Source organism: Morone saxatilis, unplaced genomic scaffold, assembly GCF_004916995.1.
Source record: "Morone saxatilis isolate NCDOM2014 unplaced genomic scaffold, NCSU_SB_2.0 Contig14, whole genome shotgun sequence".
Classification (NCBI taxonomy): Eukaryota; Metazoa; Chordata; class Actinopteri; family Moronidae; genus Morone; species Morone saxatilis.
Genome location: NW_023339696.1, coordinates 14,921,428 through 14,932,770, shown reverse-complemented (window position 1 = coordinate 14,932,770; position 11,343 = coordinate 14,921,428). Strand labels below are relative to the sequence as shown.

The following is an 11,343-nucleotide window of genomic DNA, read 5'->3' as shown; positions in this document are numbered from 1 at the left end:
TGAAACATTAAAAGTTGCAGGTCTTTGTATTCTTAAGAGGAGCACTGACCTTTGACTGCCCAGTGTTCTTGTCCTTGGCCAGATAGATCCTCGAGATGGAGCCAAATGGTCTGAAGAGCTCCTGCAAGTCCGTCTCACGGGTGTCCTCAGACAGATTGGTCACACGAATAGTAGCGTTGTCATCAGCTGTAAGGTGCAAACATGCTGTTAATACGGAGCAATGCTCTGAAGCTGGAGCTGAACAATGATTGAAGTAGAGAATGGGTGTAAAGTAAAAAAGGTTTTGTAACTTACACCCACCTCTGCGGTTGGGCTGCATGGACTCCCCCCTCCTCGTCCCTCCATCCCTCAGGCTCGGTGGCACATACTTCCCAGTCTTGCTCTGTGCAGGCTGTGCAGGCTCTGGTTCCGCTGGTGAAAGAGAAGAAAAAGCAGACAACAACAATCGTAACTTTAAGAACAGACACACCAATAAGTCTAACAGTGGATTAGAGATGTCACACAAGTTGATACCAACATGCTCCGTCTGTGTTTCTGTGTTGCTGTGTGTGTGTGGTGTGTGTGTGTGTTGTTGTGTGTGTGTGGTGTGTGTGTGTGTGTGTGTGTTAGGAGCTAAGCCACGGACGGGTCAGAGGCGAGACAGAGGAGCTGCCCCACAAAAGCCCCGTGAACAAAAAGCAAATACGAGCGATTTATTAATGTAATCCGTGCAAAAGATGTACGGCGAAGAAAATGAACATTCAGCAGAATATGGTAACGCAGGTTGGCCATGGCTGCACTGAAGCAACAAACTCTGCAGGACACTTTTAAAAAGGGACAGAGAAACTCCATCCAGACATTAAAAAATGATTAGAGTTTGTTTGGGTATTTGGATACTTTATCAGTTATTTATAATATAATATATAAATAATGGGCTATATTAATATATTATGTATAAAAACATTAAGGAAGGATTTTTTTCTTAATGCAATGCAGAGCTATTCACCTGTATTATTAAGAAAAATAGTGGTATTGAATCAGGACTTGGTATCAGCAGATATTAAATGGGCTTCACTTGATTGGGACATTTTACCGCGGTATCAAATTGTTATCGAGAACTGTGGGATTTCACTGGTATTTGCACTAACTACTACATTTCTGGTATTGTGACATCCCTGCAGTGGATCATGAGAAACAAATCAAAATCTGATGATGTAAATAGAGTGCTAATGGTACCAGAGCCAGCAGGCTTCTCCTTGTCTGCAGTGGAAAGCCCGAGCTGTTCAGCCAGCTCCTTCTGCATGGGTCCCAGGGTGTCCTTGTACGGACAGCGGGTGGTCCAATGGTCGCCTTTGCAAATACGACAAGACACGATCTTCTGTCCCTTCAGTTTGTTCATGGGATCCTCATCCTGGTCTTGGGCGTTCAAGTCCTGCAAGAGGTAAGATGAGGTACTCAGTCACAGGCTGAATGGAGTAAACTACAAACCAATACCAAAGTTAAAGCATGTTTCTATGTATTACGTGTACATGTACTACGCATCAGTGAGCAGCAGCACAATAACGTGAAGCTCACAGTGGATGTTTACCTCTTTGCTGGAAATGAAAGTCATGAAGACATCGTCACTGACTGTGGTGGTGGCGACATTAGGACCTGGTGCATCAAACTCAGAGTTCCCAAATTTCTTCCAGTTCTGAAATGAGAGATGGATACAATATGTGACACCTGACTTTACCCGAAGCCACGCATCATTTCAAAGTGAATGCAGCTACGAAAATCTATTTCAAAAGCAGACCTTTCTTCTGGCAACAGCTTTTGAGGCTTTCCTTGTCTCGATCTTGAAGGTCCGCACAATCTAGAAGACAAAAAAGGAAGCAAATGCTTACAAAAGTGAAATGTCTTACTTAATGTGGTCAATGGAGTCAAAATCAATTCACTTACAAACTAATGTAGTCCTGATTACTATGTCAAGATGCCATTCAGCATACAGTTTTTTTAGTAGTTAAGGTCAAGAGTGGCAGAGATCTAATGATAAATGTAGTAATTCATTGATCTGTTTATTTCTTTGTAGTTTTACGAACCAAATGGCAAAAGGTTTGTAGTTTGATAACGTAAATTACCAAAGACAAATATACCAGCATGATGTTTAATGACATTTACTGCCATAGTCCTGATGTTTGGAAGATTAATGCCATGAAATGCAGCCATATACAAACCCGCACTGTGAACAATATCAACAGATGCCACATATAACTCAATAAAGCTCAAATTACCTTGAACTTCTTTCCATCTTCATCTATTTTGTATTCTGTGATGGTTTTTATATTTCCTTTGATGGTTTCCTTGGGGGATGGTAGTGTGCCTGACAAAACAATAAGCAGACAAGTTAAACTTATGACAAACCGGTGATAAATAATAATAAACTGTTTCTGCAGCCCTTATATTGGACGCTTTTGATTGTGTTAGTCCGATATAACAGACAGCTACAGGAAATGCGACTGGGATAACACTTAATGGATCTTTTAATGATACTAATAACAGTAATCTGTCCATGAACACATCACGACTCTACACTGTCAACACGGTCAATGCAGCAGCCCCAAACTGTCTCATGTCCAGTTCACAGTAACGCTGTTTAAATGTCCGACACAGTGGCTCATTGCAGTTATGACCACATATTACATTAAAGTCTAACTAAAGCCAGTAAACTAACAGGTTGCTATGGTTGCTAACGGTCGCTAACGGTTGCTAGCTGCCTCGTCGTCCCGTGTGAATGACACTGCCTACGTCACAGCCCACGGCTATATGTCGGAAACATATTTCATCCATAAATCGTCAGTTAATGCCGATCTTTAACAGAGTATACACCCAAAGCATCACAGGTGTGTGTATTTATTTTTTTTTTTACTCGACTATTACGCCCAGCAACCACGTGGAAGTGGCAGCCGCCTCGCCGGCCTCCTGCTCGGAGACATTTCTAGCTGGTAGCTATTTACCTTCATCTCCTTCTTCCTCGACCTGGTCTGCCCAACTGGGCTTGGAGCTGGAGGGGGGGAGATTAATATGCAGTATTAGATTGATAAAAGACTTCCACATACAAGCAGGAACTATTAAATGTGTATTATAACACTCACTCGTCGTATTCAATCGACGGCATCCTCTCAGCTAGCTTAGCTTCGGGACTGCAAAGAGCGGAACTCTACTCACACTTCCGGGACTGTAACTTCGCAATAAAAGCACCACGTTTCTTCAACTTTTAGCTTCACAATAAGAGTCATGTGTTTTTGTGAAACTGAGTTTTACTGACGGTAGAGTGAAATTAATGTATAATATATGCCATTCTCGCTTTGATTCAGGGTGAATAAGTTGGATGGTGGAGTGATAAGATGATAAGATGATAAGATGGTGTGTTGGTGCGCTTTGTTTTTTCTTGTTTTGGGTGTCTTAATTCTTCTGCAAGTTTTTCTTCTAACTTTCCTTATCTTTATCGTATTTATATTTTGAGAAGGAACTTTATTTTATGCACCAATTGCACCAGGTCCACATTCCTCGGTAGGCTCAAAAAACTCTTGGGCAATTAAACAAAATTCTGATTTGATTCTGGATAAAGTGACCGAGTCGGCATGGTATGGTAATTTGGTAAAGATAAAAAAAATAAAAAACTGAGAAAAGGTTTACAGGTTTCAAACCACTCTTTACTTTTCAGAAAGATATAGAAAAACTATTTCTGCTGCACAAAATAGTTTTTTGTTACCTTTCTCTAATTTGTTTTTTGTTGTCCGAGAACTACTCATGTACACACTAAGGAAGTCACAAGTCAACTGTGTCATCAACAGTGTTTTACACTTCCTCAGAAGAAATCTGCTTTAATCCTTTTATTAAACTGATTCTACTGGTACTGCTTTGATTTTATTTCATTGTGCCTTGTTAAATACGTATAAGTATGTTTGTGCTGTTATAGACAAAATCCTGACTTATGTGATTATGCAGGTCTGGATTTTGCATCATAATTAAAATGCGATCAGTGGATATAAAATAAAAAATTTTCATTCTAACCTTTCTTCCTGATATGGTGCAAAAAGGAAGTTAAAATGAGTCACATTACAGCAACAAAGAAATCTTTATTACATATGGTTACATTTCAAAGTCAGTAGAACAATATCTTTCAAAAATAACAAAAATAGGAAATAAGTGCAATAGCTCTTGTGTAAATTCTGTGTAGAAGTTTTACAGCATAAAAATAATGATTTACTCATAAAAAGCAGCCAAAGAGCAGCTCTACTTCCTCATCTCTCTTCTGTTGTTGTCCTCTGGGCTCTCCCCGCAACAAGCCACTCTTATACTGTCAAACACAGCCACATAAAGGATTGGATGGATACACATGTTCAGAGTTGCCAGTCCCTTGGACACTTGGTACATTTGGTAGGCCCAACAGACATACTTGTTGTTGATCTTCAGATACAAGTGATAGATCTGAAAGACATGGTAAGGCACAAAGGAAATAGCATACAAAACCAGCACTGATGTGACCAATAGAGCTACCTTGCGTTTCTCCAGTGTGGTTACACTGACATTTTTCCACACCACTCGAATCACAACGCAGTAAGAAGTGAAAGTAACCAAGAAGGGAACCAGACACCCAAACACAGCAAGAAAAATGTTGTAGGTAAAGTGAGGGTTTTCATGCCCTTGGCCCTTACAGACGGACACACACTCAGTATTGTTGTGCACATTATTGCAAACAGATGCATATTTCAACACAGGGCAGGAAATGACTGCTACGATGATCCAGATGCTGACACTGATGACCTTGGCGTGGACAGGCTCTACATAGGATCGGGTAAAGAAGGGACAGGCGAGGGCCACGCATCTGTTCACACTTATCGCCATGATGAAGAAGATGCTCACATATAGGTTGCAGGTGAAAAGGAACCTCTCAATTTTACACACAGCGTCACCAAACATCCAGTGTTTCCTCTGTGAGTAGTAGACGATCAGCAAAGGCAGGGTCAGGACATACAGCAGGTCACTGATTGCCAGGTTACACGAGAGGACGACACCAGTGTGCCAGTTCCTTCTCTCTTTGACCAGCAGCAGCCACAGGGCAAACAGGTTTCCGACCAAGGCTATGATGAACTCAGTCCCATACACTGAGGGCAGCAGGGACATTTGAAAACTCTCACAGTGAATGAAATCGTGCTCCATCTTCATTTCTGCGTGGTTTGTTATCGAGCTGCTTTCCCACGATTTGTAATTCTCCAATATCTGTGAAGAAGTGAAGCACGCTAATTTATTAAATTCAAAATTCAAAAAACAAGTTTAAGTACAGTTCATATTTTGATTTCTCCTAGGAAACTCAGAGGGAGCAGTAATCAAACAAAACAAACACAGAATACAATGTAAAATGTTAGAAAACGTTACTTCATTTAATAAGAAATTCTAATAAACCTCCACTTACCAGAAGGCAGACTTGCAGACTGCTGGTGTGAGGTCGTCTGTAACCTGACTTTCTATTTCCTGTGTGATATCTGTAGCCTAAAGAAAGCGTGAAACCCCTACCAACACAATTATCTTACACCAAGCTCCAAGCCACTTCCCCATACTCTCTGCACGCATTTCGCAATTGGAAGAAGCACATTGCCTGATGACAGCAATGCTTTTGCGAAATCAATTAGCAATAAATAGCCCAAAGAGTTAAATCAGCAGATTAAATCATTATTTAAGCTTGTTCGTCTCCACTGATCAGATCAGCACAGTGGTGAGCCACCGCAGCTGATCACCGAGTACTGTCGGTCAGCTCACAGCACGCAGGCCAGCAGTGCTCTGACTCTCATGCTTTATCTTATTTAAAAACTAACTGTTTCAGAAATAGCTCATACTTTTGTTTTTATCAATACGCCAACACAGATGTACACTCAACAATCGTTTCAAATATATTTTGCCTGGAACCTAAAAGTGATAAAGATAAATTAATTAAATTCCTTTTTCGTTAATTTTAAATTATTTGAATTTAATTTTGGGCCTTTGTTATAGCTTTTAATTTTGGCTGCCATTTTCCAGATGGCCTCTACTGTGCATCATATTTAAGTAAAATCAACAGAAAAATGCTTCATAGTATCAGCATAGCTAGTCTAAACCGGCTACAGCCTAAACAGAGCATTTTAATCATTATAGATCATTATATAAGATTATATAAGATAGAAACCCGGTGTTTGTATTTATCTCATTTGCCCGAATTTCCTTTCTGCAATCTAATCTGATAATTGACTGTTTTAAGATATTGATTGTCGCTACTTACAAGAAATCGGTGGAGAAGAGCTCGGCAGCCTCAGAAAGTAAAAATGAATGGGTGCGGTTGTTTTTGGGGCTGAGAAGCTCTCAGAGGTTTCAGTAAAGTGACAATCGTACCTGCCGGCACATTCCAGGGAAATAAGTTCCTTCATGTTACGCCTTCATCAGCTTTGAATACACTTTATTTTAAAATGACATTCTAGTTAAAATCCATTTGAGGGATAAATTAATACAAAAATCTGGGTTTGTCAAATAACATGTTGGCATAAAAATGATTAAAGAACCAGCAAAACATCTCAAACTGCAATACACTTCCTAGAGTCCTGTTTCCAGTTAAATCACCCTGTTACAGAATATAAAGTTATTCATGAGAGGATGAAAGACCCTGCAATTATCTTTTTGAATTTCTCCTAAGGGAGATCAATAAAGGTACATCTCAATTTATCCAATCCCAAGAAAGAGGCAGAACTGACAATAAAATAATTCACTAGACATTTTTAAACCATTTATTGAACAAGTACATATATTCAATATTAATCATACAGTGTGAAAATAAAGCACATTTGTTTTGTTTGTCCTGCTGAGTTTCAGCAATCAACCGTCTCACAGGCAACCATAACTCACTGCACAGACTGAGGCATTGATGGCAAATGGATGCTTGCTGCCATCTGCTGCTCCAGCACAATAACACATTCAATGTCCAAAGTCCAGAAAGAAGAGGCAGACTTTCAGCCTTTTCCCTTCCTCTGTTTAAAGCCTCCTGCGCCTTTCTTCTTAAAGCCCGGCTTGGGTTTCTGACCTTTAGATCTGAACGATTTGTCCTTATTATTCTTTCCACCGAATGTTGTTTTCCCCTCAAATTTCTTTTTCCCACCAAATTTCTTATCACCGTCACCGTATTTTTTGCCACCGAATGTCTTTCCTCCCGGCTTCATTTTCTTTCCGAATGGTTTGTCCCCGTCCCTGGAGTTTTTCCAGCCTTTTCCCGTTTTGTCTCTGTGCTGCGGTCCTCCTGGACCGTTTCTCCTTGGTGATTTGGCATTTCTGTCTTTCCATGGTTGTTTACCAGGGGCCAGCTTCCTCTTCTTGGTAGTAGGGAACATGTCTGCAGGAAAAAAAACAAAAAAAACACAGGTCTTGGTCAATACCTACATCCAAAAACAAGAACCAAGAGATAATGGTTTATAGCACGCTAGTTACATTCACCTTCATCTGGCTCCTCTCCTACAGCCTGTCTGTAGTACTCCACCTCATCATCAGATTCAACAACAGGTCTTTGGTCGTCCTGCATCCCAGGATCCTCCACCTCGCTGTCCTCTTCAGCCTCGGCACGTTTCCTCTTAATGCCCTCCAGGCTCTTTTTTCTGCAACGACAGGAGGATAACGTGTTACACTTCATCCAAAAAAATAAAAAATAAAAAATATTGCAGAGGGTTAAAATTATCTGTAAGGCCACATTACTTGTTCTCTTCTCGTTGCTCTTTCTTCTGAGCAACATTCTGCTCCTGCTTTTTCCGGCGACCCTCTTTGTCTTTCAGCTGGGCCTCCTTCCTGTTCAGGATCTCCTGGATCTCCTCCTCCGTCTTGGAGACTGGCAAACGGAGTATATAACAATTTCTCATTAAAAAGACAATCTGTATCAGGCCTACATTAAAAGCAGAGTCATATTTAGATGCATCAGTAAGCGTTTACTTTTATAGAGAGATCACAGAATTCATACTGTTTTTCTTCATCATGTACACCAGAATATATCAAGTAGAAAGAAAAGAAATAAGGACAAACGTGCACTCACTGATGGAGTGATAAAGGATATTCCCCTCTCCCATTCCTTCTTGTATTTTCATCAGCTGCAGAGTCATGCGAGGACCAATCTGAAGACAACACAGGGCAACAATTCAGGTGCCGTCCAAGCATCGTCACATTGTTTTCAGAAGTTAAGACCTCCTCAGAGCGCTCACCTCAGTCAGACGGACAGCACTCTGTTGGGACGCCATGTTGCCTCGGCCGGAGTAGACCTGCGGCAGTTCCGTGATGTTGTGCTCGCCATCTTGTTCCGCTTCACTTTCTGAAAGGTTCGCCCCCCTGAGGAGCACAAAACAGTTCATCATCAGATGCTACAGCTACAGACTGCCTACAAACAAGGCGGCCCTTTGACCTCTGGACTAAAAGAATTATACCTTCGCAAGAACCTTACTTCATCAACAGCTCGCTGATATCCTCAAACTTGCTCATGTTGGGGAACCTCTCCTGCATCAGCTTCTTCACTCCACGGCTCATGCCCACAGGGACGACCTTCAGGCTGCTGCAGGTTGGGAACACGATTGCGTGGGTCAGTGTGATATTTAAAGATCAATACATAGAAAGAATCTGGTTCTTGTGTGGCGGCTCATCAGTGCGTTTACTTTGAACATACATCACTGAACAGTCAATTCACAATCTGTCATCATCTGAGCCAAACCACTGCTGGTTAACTGAAAACTACACTTGTGTAAGGCAGGGTGATGTGGTCTGAATGTAACACTTAATCTAACATTACTGACAGTTCTAACAACTGAATAACAACAACAACAACAATGTCAGGACTGTGTTAAAAGATACAAATCTAAGTTTTTATTCACACATCTGGCAAAACTGTACATTTGAGTCAATCTGATTTGGTTTATCACCCAGCCCTACATCTCTGTACTTTACCAACCACCTAATACACACTTGCAAACACATTTACTTACTAATGACGAAATTCTATTTCCTGGGTCACCGGGTTGTAATTCAGCAGCACACACCTCTTGATGTTGTTTAGGTTTACCTGGAAAACAACAATATCTTTACATATTTTTTTTGCCAGAAATGAGTGTTTAACTTTTACAGCGCTGAAGGACTCAAAGATTCAGAAATCAGAAAGCGTTTACTTTTTGGAAATCTTCAAAGGTAATCTCAGAAGACTATACTGTCATCATGCCAACAAGGCTTTAAATCTTGAGTCAACCAAAGTGATAACAGCAACAGTTTTACCAGACAAACATACCTTGTGCACATTAATGGAAGGAAACATGTTTTGAAACATGGTGGCCATGAGTTTGACATGCATGCCATCAGTTCCAAAATTATTGAGGATGAGTAGTGGATGGTGTGTGAACTGCTGCTCGTGCATCCGGTGCTTCTTCAGGGATGAGACCACATCTTTGACCAGAGAGTACTGTGGGGGGAAAAGAGCAAGAGCCAGTGTAAATGTGGGAGAAATATGTAAGAGTAATTATAACCGTGGCAGGTTGGGCACATCAGTGCGTTTACTTTGAAAACATCACTAACAGTCAAATATTAAACTCTCATCATCTGAGCCCATTAATCTATTGCGCTAGTGTTGTATTTATAAGTTCATATATTTACCTTGAGCACTCTGAAATGAAGCATGGGGCCTTTGGGAAGTCGAGCAAGTCTCTGAAAGCACAAGAAATGTGTTGTTGGGTGAATGGGATCCTCCAGCACCCCAGGGCCTGTTTGCTTATAATGTGATCTGATCTTACCATGTTGAGACTGCTGGGGGTCTTACTGAAGATCATGAAGTGCGTCACTCCCAGTGGTCCCGCAATGGCCACGAAGTCTTTCAGCACGTTCTTTTTCCTAATCTGTACAAAACGGCAGTTTCAAGCAAAGTTAGTGAGGAAAAGCACGATAAGGCAAACATGGCTTTATCAGGCAAATCTTAAGATTTTGCTCCAAACTTAAAGTAAAGCCCACATTGACCATACGTATACCCATGTAATGCCCTTTAGGGAACAAAAAGGAGCTAACACATGGCCTCACGTAACAGTAACAGCACCACATCTACGGTGTAGTTTTACAGACGGACCTTCAGGGACTCTGCGGTGAATGGCTCCATGACCCTCCGCACGTCCAGGATGAGCTGACCCACGTTTTTCCCAATCTGACCCCGATGGAAGACGAAGGAGTGGGGGACAGCTCCGTACGTCTCCTCGGCCACATGGTTGGCTGTTGCTCGGGATTTCTTCTGGTTCTTGGTCTGAAAGCAAAATATCCACATATAAGTTATGACGACACAATATTCAAGTAACATTTGACAACAACATTTTTTTTTTGCTTTGAATTACGATTAAAGCTCATTAAAAGCTAAAATCAGCTAAAATGGCCGGATTTGACCAAATCACATGAACATTATCACACCATCAGCCGCCACCTGCAGTGAAACTACGAGTTAATCTGAAAAAATAACAACAATAATATAATATTGTTAACTTCTCGTCAGGCTATCTCTCAGTTGAGGCCGTCACTCACCTTTGATTTGCCCATGATTCAGCGGGATGCAGCGGCTCAACTCCGTCAACAGATTCACTTTAATTGTTGCTACACTTTATTTGTGCTGTCGGTAAAAAAAACCCGTCCATTGCGACCTTAAAGTTCAATCTTTAACGCGTTAAACTCAAACGCAACATGAACGCAACACCTTCCACATGGCTCCACCACCACTGTGAGTCACACGCTAACGTGTCCGTGTCGCTCACGTGTCTCCTAATATAGTTCCTAGCAACAATGGTTCCGTGTGCAGTGTCATGTATGTATGTAAAAGTTACATTTCATTATAACAGTGCTCCCGGTCAGACTGAGGATTGTTTGTTTATTAATCTCACGGTCCTCAACGTTGTTTTTTTTTTAAACGTGAGGTGAAATAATCGTTTTACTGAAAGCACATACATTTAATTGATATATATGAAAATGTCATAGTTGTAGTAGCAGCAGGATTTGTTATAACTGTATTAATATCGGTTTGTTGCAAATACTCCTGTAATTAACACTACTACACTTATATTGCCACCGTTGGGAACTGCAGCACTAAATAAAACCACCATGTTAACCTTTCTCTTTCTTTCTGGTCGCGGTTAAAGCTTACATAGACTTTCTTCATCAGCTAAAAGCCACTTCTGCCTAGGGCCTTCGAAAGAAAGTGACCAAAGTGAAGCAATGGCAAAGGAACTCATCTGAAATAATCATAATAGTTTTCTCGCCACAGTAAAATACATACATACATTTTTAGCCTTTGCAGTTGTGGCTCCCACC

The 11,343-nt window shown here is 41.0% G+C and overlaps 3 protein-coding genes across 4 annotated transcripts in view; all 3 read right to left on the bottom strand.

Annotated features, from left to right (window-relative positions):
- eif3g (eukaryotic translation initiation factor 3, subunit G) overlaps positions 1-3,205 on the bottom strand; it is a 3,760-nt gene extending 555 nt beyond the window's left edge. Inside the window, exons 1-8 of one of the 2 annotated variants that reach the window (XM_035655781.1) lie at positions 3,114-3,205; positions 2,976-3,022; positions 2,253-2,341; positions 1,775-1,834; positions 1,568-1,672; positions 1,216-1,411; positions 295-411; positions 50-186 (exon numbers count right to left, since the gene is read on the bottom strand). In XM_035655781.1, the coding sequence (XP_035511674.1) occupies positions 50-186; positions 295-411; positions 1,216-1,411; positions 1,568-1,672; positions 1,775-1,834; positions 2,253-2,341; positions 2,976-3,022; positions 3,114-3,136 (774 nt within the window). In that variant the 5' untranslated portion in view covers positions 3,137-3,205. The remainder of the gene's footprint in view (positions 1-49; positions 187-294; positions 412-1,215; positions 1,412-1,567; positions 1,673-1,774; positions 1,835-2,252; positions 2,342-2,975; positions 3,023-3,113) is intronic. The other variant, XM_035655782.1, reaches the window with a different exon arrangement.
- An 887-nt stretch (positions 3,206-4,092) lies between these two features.
- p2ry11 (purinergic receptor P2Y11) lies at positions 4,093-5,572 on the bottom strand. The gene is made up of 2 exons (XM_035655400.1): positions 5,438-5,572; positions 4,093-5,244 (listed from the first exon to the last, which is right to left on the bottom strand). Exon 2 carries the CDS (start codon positions 5,188-5,190, stop codon positions 4,258-4,260), a length of 933 nt encoding a protein of 310 aa, XP_035511293.1. The 5' UTR covers positions 5,191-5,244; positions 5,438-5,572; the 3' UTR covers positions 4,093-4,257.
- Positions 5,573-6,750: 1,178 nt separating this feature from the next.
- On the bottom strand, positions 6,751-10,784 carry ppan (peter pan homolog). The gene is made up of 12 exons (XM_035655398.1): positions 10,564-10,784; positions 10,121-10,291; positions 9,795-9,896; positions 9,658-9,708; positions 9,296-9,466; positions 9,000-9,076; positions 8,465-8,572; positions 8,229-8,352; positions 8,063-8,141; positions 7,732-7,861; positions 7,477-7,634; positions 6,751-7,375 (listed from the first exon to the last, which is right to left on the bottom strand). Exons 1-12 carry the CDS (start codon positions 10,576-10,578, stop codon positions 6,999-7,001), a joined length of 1,563 nt encoding a protein of 520 aa, XP_035511291.1. The 5' UTR covers positions 10,579-10,784; the 3' UTR covers positions 6,751-6,998.
- Between the last annotated feature and the right edge of the window lie 559 nt (positions 10,785-11,343).

Coding starts and splice junctions, on each gene's coding strand:
- p2ry11 (XM_035655400.1), bottom strand. CDS start 5,190: ATGAAGATGGAGCACGATTTCATTCACTGTGAGAGTTTTCAAATGTCC.
- ppan (XM_035655398.1), bottom strand. Junction 9,897..10,120: donor TCACCGCAGAGTCCCTGAAG/GTCCGTCTGTAA, acceptor CGTTTTGTACAG/ATTAGGAAAAAGAACGTGCT. Junction 9,467..9,657: donor TTCATTTCAGAGTGCTCAAG/GTAAATATATGA, acceptor TTCCCCCCACAG/TACTCTCTGGTCAAAGATGT.